At 38.5% G+C, this 17,117-nt stretch overlaps 1 protein-coding gene across 4 annotated transcripts in view; it reads left to right on the top strand.

The window, feature by feature from the left end:
- HIVEP2 (HIVEP zinc finger 2) overlaps window positions 1–16,497 on the top strand; it is a 197,234-nt gene extending 180,737 nt beyond the window's left edge. For all 4 annotated transcript variants that reach the window (XM_047732483.1, XM_047732485.1, XM_047732482.1 and 1 more), the window contains 5 exons: window positions 929–1,083; window positions 4,540–4,715; window positions 7,463–7,564; window positions 8,350–9,245; window positions 14,651–16,497. In XM_047732483.1, coding sequence (XP_047588439.1) covers window positions 929–1,083; window positions 4,540–4,715; window positions 7,463–7,564; window positions 8,350–9,245; window positions 14,651–15,478 — 2,157 coding nt within the window. In that variant the 3' untranslated portion in view covers window positions 15,479–16,497. The remainder of the gene's footprint in view (window positions 1–928; window positions 1,084–4,539; window positions 4,716–7,462; window positions 7,565–8,349; window positions 9,246–14,650) is intronic.
- The last annotated feature ends 620 nt before the right edge of the window (window positions 16,498–17,117 follow it).

The raw sequence follows: 17,117 nt of genomic DNA, 5'->3' as shown, positions 1-17,117 counted from the left end.
TACAGAGTGAAGGACGTAAGGTCTAAAACATACAAGTGAAATGAAAGTTAGAGTCGAGGGAGCCCTCCGCGACACTGATTTCCCTTCCCTAGTGAGAGAAGAAGCTACGGACCATGAACTGGGTCTTGGGGACGTCTCTCCTTCATCCAGGTGCCGTGAAATTCTACCACTGGGACCGATTCCTTTGGGTTCTTCTCCTTTCTGGCCTGTTTTAGTGACCCAGCAGATCCAATTTTCTTTTGATATGAGGAATTGAGGGGTTGTGAAGTGTGGATACAGGACGTAGAACTCTGTGAATATGGGAATGGACAGTGACTGGAATGACCCGGGAGGAAGTGTGCATGTGTCAGAACTGAACTCCACAAACTCCAGGGGGCGTGTTCGCATTGACAATACTTTTTACTAAAATTTATTTTCTCTATTTCTCTCCCCAAACTCATTTTTCCAAGAGGTTATCTGATTTGTTCCTACATGAACAATTAATACCTCACACGTAAAATTACAAAAAATACTAAAAGGGACACTTGGAATTTTTACCGAATTATTAACGAAACAAATAGAGTTTAAAAATCTATTTTACTTAATCCGGTTACCATTTCCCTTCAACAATTTTTGAAAATATGTCCTTAATTGATATTGTTTTCATTGGTATTTCTGAATACAGAACATGTTTTCTGTTTTTATTAGTGTTGCACAGAGTAAGTGCCAACAGAGGAGTATTATTTTTTAACAAAATGTTGGATAATTCCGTTAAAAGTGTCATTCTTCTCCGCTTTATCTCTAACATCCCTTATTTCATGTAAATGGGCTGCAACCCTTTAGAATGGAATTTAGGCTAATTTTCAGAGATTAGAGAAGAGCAGAATGTGTGGGCTTCTCTTCTGTCTTAGGGAAACCATTTGAAATGATTCTCTCTTTTGTCCTACAGATGAAACCTGATGCATCCTTCTTATTTGGCAGCAAACTAGAAAGGAAACTAGTTGGAAATATCTTAAAGGAAAGAGGGAAAGGAGATATTCATGGAGATAAAGATATTGGATCTAAACAAACGGAGCCAATCCGAATTAAAATCTTTGAAGGAGGGTAAGGATACATACGTGCATGTGTGAGACATTCAGTTCTAAGTCAGAGAAAATAGTCACGAATGTACACGTGGAAAAAATAGTATCTACTCTGGTTGGAAGTATAACGTGAATTCCTTCTCTATTCACATTTCTGAAGTCTGGCTGGTAATAGATAATGAGTTCATGCCCTTGCTCTCAATGGCTTACTTTCAATGATAATGTCCCTGTTCATAAGATTTGAGCTTTTGCTTTAAAATTTCACACCTCTCATGCACTATGAAATCAACTAAATTGGTAGACTCTTGATGTCATCTAAGCTTGTTCCTTCTTTAATTTTACTTTTATAGTTATTTTTATATGTAATATTAATGGACATATTTTATTGTGTGCTTACAAAAATATAATCATATACACTCATGTATAATTCTAAGAACTAGTTAATTTGATGGTTTATTTTATTGCTTTTATTATTACCTAAAGTCCAGACTTTGTCAGGAATTCACCAGTTCCATCAGTGTCCTGTTTCTGTCCCAGGATCCAAGCCAGGGTACCACACTGCATTTATTTGTCATGCTTTCCCTCTCTCTTCTGGTTTGTGACAGTCTCTTTGTCTTTGGGAATTTCTTTTTAAATGTTGAATCCTGAGTTGTAGAAACACAAGTGATAAGGTCCCAATGACTTTGATATCTATACGGTAAAGAAAAATTACATATATGTGCAACATCTAGTTTTAAATTTCAACAGAAATATATTTTAATTTCAGTCAGTCACATGAGAGAAAATTTAAAAATATTAAAGCATATTAACCACATTTGGGGCATTATGTTGTAATGAGCCTTATCTCTGCAATAGATCTGTAATTTACTTGTTTCCATGAGCATGAATTTATTCTAGTTACATTTGGAAGACATAATAGTGTTATTTATTTGATTATAAAACATTGAATGTTTACTGATAGGAAATATCTGTTTCCCATGTAGATTCACCAGTGTAGAGATGAATTATTAAAGTTGTCTTCCTCTTAGTGTTGGCCCTTTTGGATGTCTAGTATTTTCAACATTGAAACCATAGTTGTATGGAGTCTTGAAACCTGTCTTGATATTTTGTTGACATCCCTCATCTTTTAACACAAATGAGAGAAATATAGATTTTATCTTTCCTCAGAGACTAAGAGGTCCCTGTGACTGAATCAACATGCTTATATTCAGCAGTCTTCATAGCTGTGCACTTGTACTAGATTAGCAGAAACTTTCTTATTACCTTAGGGGAGCCCATCTCCACCAACGAAGGACATAAGTGAAAAAGCATATGTGAATATTTTATTGCTGTGTTTTTATGATCCACAAGGACTGTGCCCTTATATTATTTCTTCCTCCTTTCATTGTCCCGTGGGATGGGCTACATCCCAATCATTTCTTAATCTGTGACCCAACTTCTGCCTGTGCGTGACCAGCTGTTCATTCCAAGCAGTGTGCTATCGCCTCTCATTTTGGTAATTGCAAAAGAATAACTTTAAAAAAGAAGTATTACTGACCAAATTTTTAAGTGGATGTGTGCTTTATGCAATTCCTAGATTTAGTAATTTAATTAAACATAGCTTTTATTTTTTTCAAAATCCATTAATTCTTGTACTAAGTAGATTCATGGGTCTGCAGACCTGTCGAAGGGTAAAATACTTTATTTGCACAAATTTTTCTAATATGCAGCCTTATTTTATACTGAATTTTACTGTTTGCAAGTTAAACAGGTAAGACATTAAAAATAAAACTATGTTACCTGAAGATAAAATGCATTTCCCACCAACTGTGATGATGGGCTACATTAAGTTTAAGGTGTCCTTCTGTGATGAAAATTAGCTTTCTAGAAAATTATTTGTTCCATTCTATATTTCTTAGGTAATATTATCTATTTAGGGGCAGAGAAGAGTGAAATTAAAAGGTGAAAGATATTTTGCAACTTGAAGTTCTTTTGTTACAAACTGCAATGTGAAATAAAATGTGAAGTTTAAGAAAGTTTTGAGAACAAGTTGAAGTTGGAAATTCTTTGTGAAAGGGGAAAGATTTAAAAGGATGAAAAAACATGTAAAATTGACTATTCAGTATTTTTGATATTACTTAATTCCCACCTGGATCTTTTGGTACTGACCAAAATGTAAATAATGTTAAGATTGAACAGCATCCATAACAGAGTTAGTATTTAAATATGTGGTTGGATTTTCTCTCCTAAAAATTCTTCAGTTGTTTGGACAAATGAAGTTGAACTTTTACTCCTGATGACAGATTAGCTACTAGGACAAAATGGAGAAGTGGCAATGCTCTTAGAATGTAAAAAACCAAAAACCAAAACAAAAAAAACCTGTAAATGGAGTGCCTTTAAACTAAATCCGTAGTGAATTAGGGCATTTTATATGTCAGTTTACATTTTGAAGTTATAAAAAGAGCCCCTTGAAAGGAATATTTTTCCAAGAATGACATTAGACCCATAATTCTAGCCTAGCTTTGATTTAAAGATAATGATATTCATTGAATTATTCAATAGAATGCTACTGTACTCTATGATTGATCATGTTTCATTGTAGTCTAAGCAAAATGTGATGGTTGAGCACTGGATAGGTTTCTTTCACGAATTATCACAGTGAATACCTAAGACTTGGTTAACTGATTTGATTAAACTAGATGACCTCAGACATCCTTTCAAGCCTCTCTATTAAATTCTTCTGGAAACAAATGCAAATTTGATTGAAAAATAGAATCTCTAGTTTTTATTATGTAACAGTACTTACCAGAAGCTACTTGAAATTTGGACTCTACTTTAGTGCAAATTCATGGTCCTTGGGAAGAGCGGATCAAATCTGTAGACAACAGTTGGTGAGCTCAGCTCAGCCTGTGTAAGCTAGAAATTTTGGAGACACTCTCATGCCAGGATTGTAAAAATAGAGTAAAAACTTGCAATGAAGAATTCTATTATCAGTTATACTTATTTTAGCAAATTTAGAGGGATGCGTGTGTGTTCTGCATGCACATCTTAGACGATATAATGTTAACGAATGATATACGTTGATTTGAATATGTTGGTATAACTTTTTGGATATTTCTTGTGTGGAGTCTGCACTCGAATCCAAAAGTAGTAAAACACAACTCTGCAACTGTCTGAGATTTATGGAAGCCCATTTGAACATCTATACCCCAAGTCCCTATATCTACACTTAATAGAGGGACCCGATTCCATTTTTGAAGACCATAGAATAATTCTATTTTGCTTTCAATGCCAAATCTATTCTTTAGTGGTTTCAGGCATTTACTGCATAAATTTCATAGGCTTCATAGAAGTAAAGTTGAATAATTGTAAAAGACATTCATAAAAATTTTGTCACTCAAAAAAAAAAAAATGTACCCCTCAAAAGAACAACTTCTGAGTTGATATATAAAACACTGGAAGTATTTGAAAACACATGGCATTCCCCTTTTCTAAACAGGTATAAATCGAATGAAGATTATGTATATGTCAGAGGACGTGGACGCGGAAAGTACATTTGTGAAGAATGTGGGATTCGCTGTAAGAAGCCAAGCATGCTCAAAAAGCATATCCGTACTCACACTGATGTCCGGCCTTACGTATGCAAGTTATGTAACTTTGCCTTCAAAACGAAAGGTACAATTCTTATCTTTTTTAGAGGAAAATTCCTTTTTTTTTTTTTTTTTAATGGCTACCTTGGATTCTGAATACCATTTGATAACTAACTTGCATTGACAGTAAGACGGTTTTGGTTTTGAAATGTATTTTCTCCCTTATGTTAGCAGTCAAAGGATGTCCATGAGACATTAAGGCTCCTTTTATGACTTAAGTAAGAGCTATAGACTTGGGGCCAGGCTAGTTGTTTCCGAAGGAAGTGGCTGAGAATTGCCTGGATTGCTCTTGCTATTACTCTTTGTTGGAAATGTTGTGTGGTCTAGATAATCTTTGCACCGGTACTGAAATACCACCGGGAGACAGTTCATGCAGCGGCATTAGAAAAGCAAGGCAGCAGCTGGGAAGAAAGCATGTGCCCATGGTCAGTTTCAAGATTATAAATAATGTAGAGACCCACAGACTCCCAGGTGGGCCCCTCCATCCACAGTCTCATTAATTATGCATAGAAGTTTGATAGCTTGTGTTCCGTGTATTTATCAGCACAGAGAAAATTTCTTACTCTCAGGCCACAACTGTGAATCTCATAAAACTAGGACCTGCGTTAAAACGATACTCTGTCTTTTACAGGTAGATTTATATGAAAATATTTTATACAAGAAAGTTGCTTTGATTGTATTTCCATCATTTTATAAAATCATGGAAATGTACATACACTCAGTGTTCTCAGATTACAGACAATAGTAACTTAGAGGCTGTTTGAGTTTTGTAGAAGTACGTTCACTGTTTGCTGTAGATGTACTTTAGATCTAATGGATTTTTATCCCCTCACTAACCTCATATGATTTCCTATGTTTTAACTTAAAATTGGCAGGCCCATTATTCTGCTCCCCTACCTGTCAAGAAAAATAAATATCAGATAAGATCATCTTTGGTAGAGAAATTTGTACCTATTTTCTCCCATAGCCAATATCCTAAATTGTCTTATTCAGGTTTGTCAGAAATATAAATGAGTAGACTCTCAATATACCTGTTTCTTCTGTATTAAGAAGTATCTCTGTTATGGGAGGTTTCCTTTGAAGCCTGTAAAGGAGGAGGGAGTGTTCATTTGCATTTCAAAAGAGATAAACATAAGGTCCTTTAAATACCATCCACCTTTGCAGTCAAGCCTTTTATTTAGAACTTCTTCAAGTCTCCCTAGGACATAAGAAAATACAAACTTTGGTTTTATAAACTGCAAATCTGCTAGTCATTACCACTGGTAGATTTTCCCCGGGCATAAGGGTTTGCCGTGGGTATAGCTATGTGAAGAAATGTCATATTTCTAGGCTTTTTAAAATCAAATTAAAAAATAATAATAATAAAAAAAATAAAGACTTAGTTTCTATAACCTTAAAAAAAAACAAATTAAATTTGGCTCCGGATCACTGTCATGGAATTTCAGCAGGAAATAATTTATTCTTGGTCATTATTGGCATTTCCTTGTCACCCTTCAGGAATGTGCAAATGTCTCAGAATCTTAAAATGAGCACAATATCCTGGGAAACCCTCTCAGTTTTCCATAGAAGTGACTGTTGTCCCAAACCATGTCATCTGAGTGCAGATGCTGAGCGCAGTTGTGGAAGGAGCACCTCCTGCAAGCCCGGTGCCTCTCTTTCAGGGCCCTCCCTCCCTCCCTTCCTCCCCTACATCCTCCAGGCTACCCCCCCGCCCCCCCCCCCCCCACTGGAATCCCTTTAGAAGCTCTGGGCTTCAGTCAACCAAAGCCAGGGTGGAGTTATTTCAGAGCCAGATTTCTAACTAAAAACCTACCCTGAAGATGAGAGTCCAAAGCCTGACTGCCTATTGAAATGGAGAAAAAAGAGAAAGAATAAATAGAGGAAGAGAAACATATTAAGATCTAAATAAATTATCTTGACACCTACCTACACACCCATCCACATACACAGGTAACTTGCACCTGTGCAGAAGCCAGTGTTTTCCATTAATATACAGATGTATTAATTAATTTATAGATTTAGGAATCCTTGATGACCTGGCTCTAAAAATTTTTGAGATCTTTAAAACATTTTTAGATAAATAAGAACTGTAGCGGCCTGGAAATATTTGGAATTACCAAAATAGATGGAATATTGCAGAACTTTAAAAACTACTGTCATAAGTTTGCTAACATATACCAGACAGATAGATGGTAAACACTGATAATGATATTCCCTGTAAGTAGTTAGCTAAGTATGTGTATGGATCTTTGAATTTATTTACAAGGTTGGCCTTTGCATAAGTTTGCATAATTTTTTTCTTATGACCAGTGAGGAGCCTGGGAAGTTGATCTAAATTTGATCAGCGCCAGAAGGTCTGGGGTCTCAGGTGTATTGATGAGAATGTTTGATCTGAACCTTCTCTGAGGTGTGTGACCCCGTTTATGTCACCCTGTTTATATCCAGGCCTAGGAGGCTGGCCTGTTGGGGCCAAAGATATTAGATCTCTTCTCAGCCAGGAAAGCCTGGGATTCCCAGTCTTGCTTGGAACATGCTCTTAAAAGGTATGACCCTATTCTACAAGTCTTCTAGAGGGAAGGAAACTTGAAAATGGGCCAAAGTTCTGAGTGGTTCATGTATTCAGGAGCCAGATTGTTCTCATCAAGTTCAAGGCAAGGGGTAGTGGGTAGAAACAAATCTATGTTATCTCAAGATAGTTCATTTCTAATTTGGGAGCAATCATCACATTTTTGTAATGAATTCATTTATCCTTTTTTTGCTTGTGTTTTCTAGGAAACCTAACAAAGCATATGAAGTCTAAAGCACACATGAAGAAATGCTTGGAGTTGGGAGTTTCAATGACATCAGTGGATGATACAGAAAACGAAGAAGCAGGTATTACAAAATTTAGTTGATTGACCTCTTCATTCTTCACACTGGAGCTTTGTGGCTGGGGTGACAAAACAAGTTTGGATATTTTAAAAAACTGATCACATTTCATTTTATTAAATATGAAACATAGTGAAGAAATCTGACATGTTGAATTGCTTACAACCTACTGAGAAGAAAGAAATGCATTTCAATTCTGACTGAAGGGGAAAAAAGGCCTCACTATGAAAATACTTCTTTCTAAAACTGTAAAGGAGATCTAATTATTCTTGTGTTGTGACAGGGATTTAGATTTTATGAAACGTCTGGGGAAATTTGAAAAACAATTTTAATGTGCCATTATTCCTATTAAGAGGGAAAAAAAATCCATCATTAACCTGAATAAGAAAACTTGAGGTCCAGTCAGACTTTCTGAGATATATCACTTATATATAAGTTTATACCTATAGAGACATATTGTTGCTTTCCTTTTCTTCTAGCCTCATTATTAACAGCATTATCCATATCCACTTGTTGAGTGTTTTTTCTGGGTCATGTGACATTTGAGACATAAGGTCCTACTCTAGAGTTCTTTTGTTGGATGGGGATGAATCAGATTAGTCATAAAAGGATAAGAACCAGTGTAAGGTCTCCCAGCTAAGTTCCTAGTGAGTGTGATAGGAGTTTAGAGATGAAACTATATCTAGGGGCTTCAGGGCTGGAAGGGAGATTTTGGAAAGAGATGGCATCCAAATTAGCTCCCATCCTTGACGTTTGGACCTTGATCTTCACAGTCTGTTCAATTGTTTCAGAAACAATGGAAGATTTGCACAAAGCAGCTGAGAAGCATAGCATGTCCAGCATTTCAACTGATCATCAGTTCTCAGATGCCGAAGAATCAGATGGTGAGGATGGAGATGATAATGATGAAGATGATGAAGATGACGATGACTTTGATGATCAGGGAGATTTGACGCCGAAAACAAGATCAAGAAGCACCAGTCCTCAGCCTCCTAGATTCTCATCCTTGCCTGTGAATGTTGGCGCTGTGCCTCATGGGGTTCCTTCAGATAGTTCCTTGGGGCATTCTTCATTGATCAGCTATTTGGTTACTTTGCCAAGTATTCAGGTTACTCAGCTGATGACACCAAGTGACTCATGCGAAGATACTCAGATGACAGAATACCAGAGGTTATTCCAGAGCAAAAGTACAGACTCGGAACCGGACAAAGACAGGTTGGACATCCCAAGTTGTGCGGATGAAGAGTACATGCTGTCTTCAGAGCCCAGCTCCTCTCCGAGGGACTTCTCACCCTCAAGCCACCATTCCTCACCAGGATATGACTCTTCACCCCGTCGAGATAATTCACCAAAGAGGTATCTGATACCCAAAGGAGATTTATCACCTAGAAGACATTTATCACCTAGGAGAGATCTGTCACCCATGAGACATCTTTCACCAAGAAAGGAAGCTGCATTGAGAAGAGAGATGTCACAAAGAGATGTTTCACCAAGAAGGCATCTGTCCCCAAGGAGGCCAGTATCACCTGGGAAAGATATCACGGCAAGAAGAGACTTCTCTCCCAGAAGAGAGAGAAGATACATGACCACCATAAGAGCACCATCTCCCAGAAGGGCTTTATACCATAACCCACCATTGTCCATGGGGCAGTATTTGCAAGCAGAACCAATTGTATTGGGGCCTCCTGTAAGTATGATTAGTTTTCTCTTTCTAATGTGAAAGCCAAAGTGTGTTGATAACACACTTAGGTGAAATTTGTTATAACATGGGTATCTCTCATGGGGAACAGTGAACTTGGTTACTGAAAATAGCAGGGGACATTTTCTTACATGCTGTTGTTAGTAACACGACTATGGCATTACCCCAAGTGTAGTATTGCATCAGAGCAGTAGTGCATTTCCAGCTGGGACCAGGTGAGGCACGCTACATGCTTTCTAAGCTTCACTAACTATGGACATGAACTGAAACCTTTACATGAGTAGGAAAGGTGAAGTCTTTGGAATGACAGAACTGTATAGACAGACACTGTCAGGGCCACTGGGGTCTCAGTTATAGAACTTTGCCAAGTCAGGATTAGGCATTAGCATTGATTTTCAATACTTTTTTTTTTTTTTTTAATAAACTCATGACCTTGCTCACAGTGAGCGATCATGTGAAACCAGTGAGTGACTAGGAGAGGAGAGTGACCCCCGTGGTATGTTGTGAGTCAAAGGCATGAACCTCTCTGCTTTTCATGTCATTACTACCACCTCCTGCTCAGTGAGAGTCACTCCAAGTGCACTGCTCAGTGAGGTGGTGGGCCCAAAGTTGGGACATCTCAGGGAGAAAGTTCCAGAGATTTCTAGGGTATGCCCTCATTATAAACGTAGATAACAACAGTTAACAGTCATGGATTAAATATAGGCAGTGGGTCTAATGCAAATCTATAAAAAAAGCATCTGCCCTGCCTCATTCCATAGGATGGCAGACCTTGATGTTTCTTTCAGTGTGTATAGGATTTAAAAAAATGAATGAAGCAGACACTTAGCATAGACAGATGAATGACTTTTGAGTTTCTTTGCTTTAAATGTGTTTTTGTTTCCTGGAGTCTCCTTTTTGCTGTTCTTTCTTTGTTCTGGGTTTCTGTTGTGTGGCTCAATACCTCCTTCCAGCCAAAGGCACTACCCATTTCCAGCTCCGTCCTGGTGGCCAGGCTCCTTCCTCTCATTGCCTTTTCACTACCTTGGGTCATGAGCTGAGTTTATCATTTTTAAACTTCAGGAAAGTTCCCTGCTGAAATTCACTCCCTGGCCCCGAACATCATCTTTTTACAAGTTGGTACCAATTTAGGCTTTGTGATACAATTACAGCAGAAACATGCACGCAGTCAGGACATGATTTGTTTGCCAAGATAATGAATTAGTAAGCTAAGAAAAAGAGGTACATTCCCACAGGTTTTTGTGTCTTGGTGGTGTTAAGTAGAAAAGAGAGATCTTCTGAAGTTTATGCCACTACAGTGTAAGTAGAGAGTCGTAAATCTGCAAAAAGCCTGTGTGTTGAGGCTCTCCTGTTCTGGCTGTGGCCGGGTGGACTGAGACTGAGTTATCTGTGAGATGCTTGGACATCTTCAGTCAATTGCAGTCACAAAAATATAAGCCTTTGATGCCAGTACACTATTGTTATTAAAAACTAATAGCCACTCACAGTCAATTTAGGCAAAGGAATTGAATAAGGGGACTAAGGAAGTTCACCGAATTTTTGGATATATGACCATAAAGTTGTTGGAAAGAAATTGGTTTTATTAATCACTGAGTTTGCAGCCAGTTTTTTTTTTTTTTTAATACCAGTTCACCTGGATGCTTAACACAATGATTAAACTTTACTATTGATGAAAGCCAACTATAGAGCCATTGGTCTATTACCCAGTTAAATTATCTTTAGAAAATGTATAGCCTGCTGCTTCATTCATGTGATAAGAGGGAATAGATCTGGGAATGTTCCCTGAAGAAGGGGCAGTTGGTCCAAAGCACTTCCCATTTAATGTTTTTTCACATCATTTTTGAGGGGCAGAGAAGGAGTTAATCTTTCTGTGATGTTGCCAGGGCAAAACAGAAGTGACAGTACTATGGGAAGCGTTTCTCATGATTGCTGTATTGGAGGAGTGCTGTACCCTCTCTGAATAATGTATGAAAATATTAAATTAGAATAACACTAAAAATAAACCTTTTTGATAAAAATACTTTTAGTAATTCCTTGTCTTGTTGCTTGATATGGGCCAAGTGGTCATAGGCCAGTGACTGTGGCATGAAAGGATCTTCTAGGCTAACATGACACACTTATCCTCTGGATCAGCCTGGAGTGCTAGTTTCCAGGGAGCAGGTTTGGAGGAGACGATACTGAACCACTGGGATCATAGTGCTCTACTGTTTCTGTCCTAATGCGCTGTGGTTAATTTTAATATAGATAGATGATGATAGACAGACAGATAGATAGATAGATAGATAGATAAAAGGAAGGAAGAAGCAAGGAAGCAAGAAAGGGTGGGGGGGAAGGTCTTTCATTCCTCAGTATTTTTTGAGGGTCTAATACATGTGGCTCAAGGATGGTGATGAAAAAATGTTAAAGATTTCTGGCCTCAACTTTTTTTAAATTTTTTTTTTAAGATTTTGTTCATTTGACACAGAGAGAGAGAGCGTGAGAGAGAGGGAGAGGGAACACAGGCAGGGAGAGTGAGAAAGGGAGAAACAAGCTTCCCGCTGAGCAGGGAGCCCAATGCAGGGCTCGATCCCAGGACCCTAGAATCATGACCTGAGTCGAAGGCAGACTCTTGAATGACTGAGCCACCCAGGCGCCCCTGGCCTCAACCTTTTTAAGCAAAAAACCTTTCTATTCCATTTTTAAACTTTTGGCAGATAAATTAGCAAAGGAGACAGAGAGAAATGTGTCTGCTTTCCAGTATGTAGTGCAAAGAACATTGTGTCTAGTCAAAGAGTCAACATTCAGTTCTATCACTTGCTATCTGTGTGATCTTGAGTAAGTCACTTAACCTCTTGGCCACAGTTTCTTAATCTGCTTGTGGCAGTCAGGGAGGTGGGCCAAGCAGATTTCTGTCCTTGAAAGAATTTGCCATTCAGCGGTGAGGAACACTGTAAACTGACAACCTCCTGCTGTTAGTGCCATCAGGATAGGCCTCAGTTTTCAGGCTAAGGTTACACTCTCCCTGCAGCCCCCAGCCAGTGACTGAGCCTAGATCCATCCCAACTGAGCCCCTGCTTCCTCTCCTCTTTACCTTCACACACATCAGATCCCCTGCTTCCTCTGCCTCCCAATGAACCCCTTACACTCCTACCTCCTTCTTTGCATTTGCTTCCAGAGCACCTACTGACAATATTGAAGAGATGAGTGGGGTGAGAGACCTGGTACCTGGGTTATATATATACACACACACATACATACACATAACACAACCCACACGAGTTCATTATTTGCATTTCCATATCGAGGCGTTTCTTACCAAGATTTACAATGATATCACAATGAGAAGGCTCAAATTATAAGACAAAATACAGTTGCAGGTAGGGTAAAAACCAAGGTAGAAAAATCATGTTGAGAGTTTCTCTGGAGGTTGAAGAAGGGGTGAACACAGGGGAAGAGGATGTATAGGAAAGGCCTGGCAGTGTTTGGGGGAGTGGAAGTGCTTACATGTAAAAATTCTACTGGCACACTTACTTCTGGGGTTGTCATTATTTAATTGCTGATCAGCAAAGATCTGAATATGACACTTTCATTCTTAACACAAATAGAATTCTGATGGGTTTTGAATGTGTTGAGTATATCCTAGGGTTAGAGGACACTTCACTCATCACTCCCTTTGTTAGCCTGGAGTCAGAGACCCCATGGAATGGGACAGCTCTCTTTGGCCCTTCACAGACCCCCATTCTGATTAGGTGTATGCAGTGGATGTCACAGAATAGCAACCAAAGCAAAATGGAAAAATGACCAAGCTACATTTCATTTTAAACTTTGAATCTTTTTAAATTATAATTAAAAGAGGATTCATTTAGTTATCTTCAAAGATTATGACTGTAGGTGTCACAGTTCCTCCACCTTAACTGATGTTTGATGTAGGAAACGTGACTTTTTCTAGATTGGAGCAAAGACAAGAGGGATTTGTTGTTTTGTTGTTGTTGTAGCATTTATATGACTGTCATATTATAAAATTCTCACCTTCCCTAACTTATGAGGTCCTTGTGATTATAGGATTGATTTCATCACTTCCCCTGCACTTACAGGATAATAATTTGTTTCCAGCTTGAACAAGGTGTAGCCCAAAACAGGATAAGGGCTAAGCATGGCACAGAGTAACAGAGATAATGCTTAATTTATCATTCCCAGGCTGGTCTCACAGTCTAAATAGAACTGAATGAATCACTGATGGTATAGAACATACGCTGAACTTTAGAACTGAAACATCCTTGAAATGAATTAGAACTTTTTTGGGGGGGAGGGTCTCTCTCCTGCTTTATTACCATACTTGACAAGTTTATATCTACCTGACTTTAAGTTCTCAAAAAAATAAAAATAAAAGAACTGCGTACCTTTTAGATGACAGTCCATTAAAAGAATGAACTCAGGAATTAAAACCCTGCTAATTTCATTCAGGCTTGATAATCTCATAGTCTAAGTTGAGTTTTGCTACAGAAAGTAAATTCTCTTTCAGGACTGGGACCATAAAATCTGAGTTCTGGTCCCTAGTGTTAAGTGTCCTCATTCATTAATTGCCAAGATGGTATTTAAATGAACATGATAATATCAACAGAAGATATTAAAACATAAGAATCTTGGGTTCTCGGCTGTGTAGTTGAGTATGAGTTGAAACTATTTGACATTTTTAATGTTAACTATTTTGATGGATAGTTGCCTTAAAAAAACTGGCCTTGATTTATCATTTGATAAAGAAGCTAATCTTCCACACAGGGTTCCTCTTGAGTGGAAATTTGTTCCTTTAAACCAGTGTGCTGCACATCAGACTAACCAGTTTGTCTATCACCACTATTTTATCATCTGTTCTGTGGAAAACTTAAAAAAAAAAAAAGCCAATTTTCAGGCTTGTCACTCCAATTATACTCACACTTAAGAAAAATATTAAAAATCTTCCCAGTATATAAACAGATGGCAATTGTTTTACTTTCTTTTGAATTTAAAAACCTATTATTAGTGTTTTTTGAACTTTTTCTGGTAATCATGCATTATTTTCTTTTCATTCTCTTTTATGGAAACACACACACACACACACACACACACACACACACACACAACTGAAATGTGTCTCTGTACCTGGTGGAAAACACACTGCATGTTTTATCGTGTTGCTGTTTAAAAACAAAAGTCACTTTTCACAGACCGACAGCTTCATTCAAGGCTTCTAAAAGACAACTGAGAAATCTCTTGTGTCCTAAAAAGCGAAAAATCAGTAAAAGGATGAGGTAGTTTTAAAGTGTTTTGAATGAGTGAGTGAGTGAATGAATGAGTGACTGAAATAACTGGACCTATTTGACCTTGCTTGAAGAGTACCAGGTCCTAAAGGTTGTGTTCTCTGCTTCCCCGTGCAGAATTTAAGAAGAGGATTACCTCAGGTTCCTTACTTCAGTCTCTATGGAGACCAAGAAGGTGCTTATGAACATCCAGGCTCCAGCCTTTTCCCTGAGGGTCCTAATGACTATGTCTTCAGTCACCTTCCACTCCACTCTCAGCAGCAAGTGAGAGCTCCTATCCCCATGGTGCCAGTTGGTGGGATCCAAATGGTTCACTCCATGCCGCCGGCCCTTTCTGGTTTACATCCTCCACCTGCATTGCCTCTGCCAATGGAGGGCTCTGAGGAAAAGAAGGGAGCCTCTGGGGAATCCTTCCCCAAGGATCCCTATGTCCTCTCAAAGCAGCACGAGAAGCGATCGCCTCACATTTTGCAGTCATCTGGTCCACCTAGCACGCCCTCCTCCCCTCGGCTGTTGATGAAACAGAGCACTTCAGAAGACAGCCTAAATGCAACAGAGAGGGAACAGGAGGAAAATATACAGACTTGTACAAAAGCCATTGCCTCTCTCCGGATTGCCACAGAAGAGGCCGCTCTGCTTGGGGCAGATCAGCCAGTGCGGGTGCAGGAAGCCCACCACCAGAAACCCTTGGAAAGTGCACATGTTAGCATTAGACACTTTAGTGGACCTGAGCCAGGTCAGCCTTGTACCTCAGCCACCCACCCTGACTTGCATGATGGTGAAAAGGACAATTTTGGTACATCACAGACTGCATTAGCTCACGCCACATTTTACAGCACGAGTCGTGTGGATGATAAACAGTCGGGCTTTCACAGCGGCAAAGAGTTACCTTCAAGCACAGAGGGAGGCAATGAGCCTTCAGCAGAGAAGAGTCAACTACATTGATCTAAGATGCATGGAGACTTTCATTTCCACATTTTTCCCATTTTGTTTTTGTTTTTGTTTTTCTAGAAATAGAGGTAATCAAGTTTATAGCATGCCTATCCTAAGTTACCGTAGTTTGCTATTATATATACTTTTGTTATATCAAAAGAATTAGGTAAATTAACAAGTCATCATGAGCCTGACCAAAACAAAATTTGAAATTAACCTATTGGGTCTGGTACTTTTAAAATTGTACAGATGTTTGTGCCTTTTCTTTACTTTGCTTATATTCTTATAAGCATTTTTTAGCAGTAATTTGTACATATTTTAGAATTTGTGTATCTGCTTTGTAATAAATGTAATTTCTTTCCTTTTTTTGGACACTTGGATCTAAATGATGTAAAGCAAAACAGCATCAATATATATGTGAGGTTGCACTAAAACATATTTTTATATGATTAAAACTGAACAGCTTTTATGTACAGCTCTGATTCTGTAATACTAATATTTATTTACTTTGTTTCATAAATTGTACATTTTTTCTTAATGTTGTGGATTGCTTTTCTATGTGAAGCATGGGATTTACTGTTGCGTAACTAGAACAAAAATGTATATTGTAAACAAGATATTTAAACTAGAGTATCTTATTCTGCACTTATGCATTAGTTAAAAAAAGATAAAGGATGTATCAGTCAGTTCTTAACTCTTGTAAATTTTTTTGTCTCTTGTTTGCTGGATTGACTATAACTTAAGTGCTGATTGTGATTTTAAACTTATAGTACCGTAAAGCATTAAAGTAAACAATGTGCTATTGTGAGTTTTTTCAAAGCTTTATAAATCAGTTATAAATAATATTAAAAGTATTTGGTCTTATGTGAACATGTTGATCTATATACTCATCTAAAATATGGGGAAAACATTCCGCCCCATGTAAATATGTACAAGTGCATCACTGGTACAATTTTATGTAACTCAGTTGGACACTAGGTTGCCACAGACCTATGCTAGGGTGTCTTTAAAAATTAAAGTGACAAAGCACATGGGACTGTGTAGAGCTTGGTTATCGGCCGGCCCGGTGGCTTGGCAGGCAGTGCTGTGCGCTGCCCGTGGAGAAGACCTGGGCTTACAGATCTCCTTGGTTCTTGCTGCACAAGATGGTGACCGGAACTAAGGCTGCGACGGCGGGGACGTGCTTGGACTCTGAGGGTTAGGAGTGGACGCGGGGAAGGGTGTGGAGACCTCTCACCAGCCTTTCCTCTCAGCCAGTCCACGTGGTAACAGGGTTGGCATCAGCTTTAGGGGAAGCCACTTCACCCTCTTAAAGAGGGGAAGAGTGTCAGGCTCCTGGCTATCTCAGGGGGAACAGGGAAAAGAAGCTTTCCAGGGAAAAGAATTTGTGGGAGGATGATGTCTTTTGTACACAACAAGCAGAATGGGCTTTGGTTAGTGTGGAAGGTTGGCAGAGCCTTTGTTTGTAGGTCCGGAAGAATGGAAGAAAGGGAGGGGGTACAACAACACATGTGCACACACGCACATGTGTGTGTATGCACACACACACACACACACACACAATCTGGGTTATCTTTGTGCTATATAGTGGATTATAATTCTGTGAAACCAAGTTTGTATATTGAATTACATTAAGGAGTGTTCTTTAAAA

Source organism: Lutra lutra, chromosome 6 (genome assembly GCF_902655055.1).
Source record: "Lutra lutra chromosome 6, mLutLut1.2, whole genome shotgun sequence".
NCBI lineage: Eukaryota > Metazoa > Chordata > Mammalia > Carnivora > Mustelidae > Lutra > Lutra lutra.
Note: the sequence above shows the minus strand (reverse complement) of the source record. Positions and strands in the feature narration are given on the sequence as shown.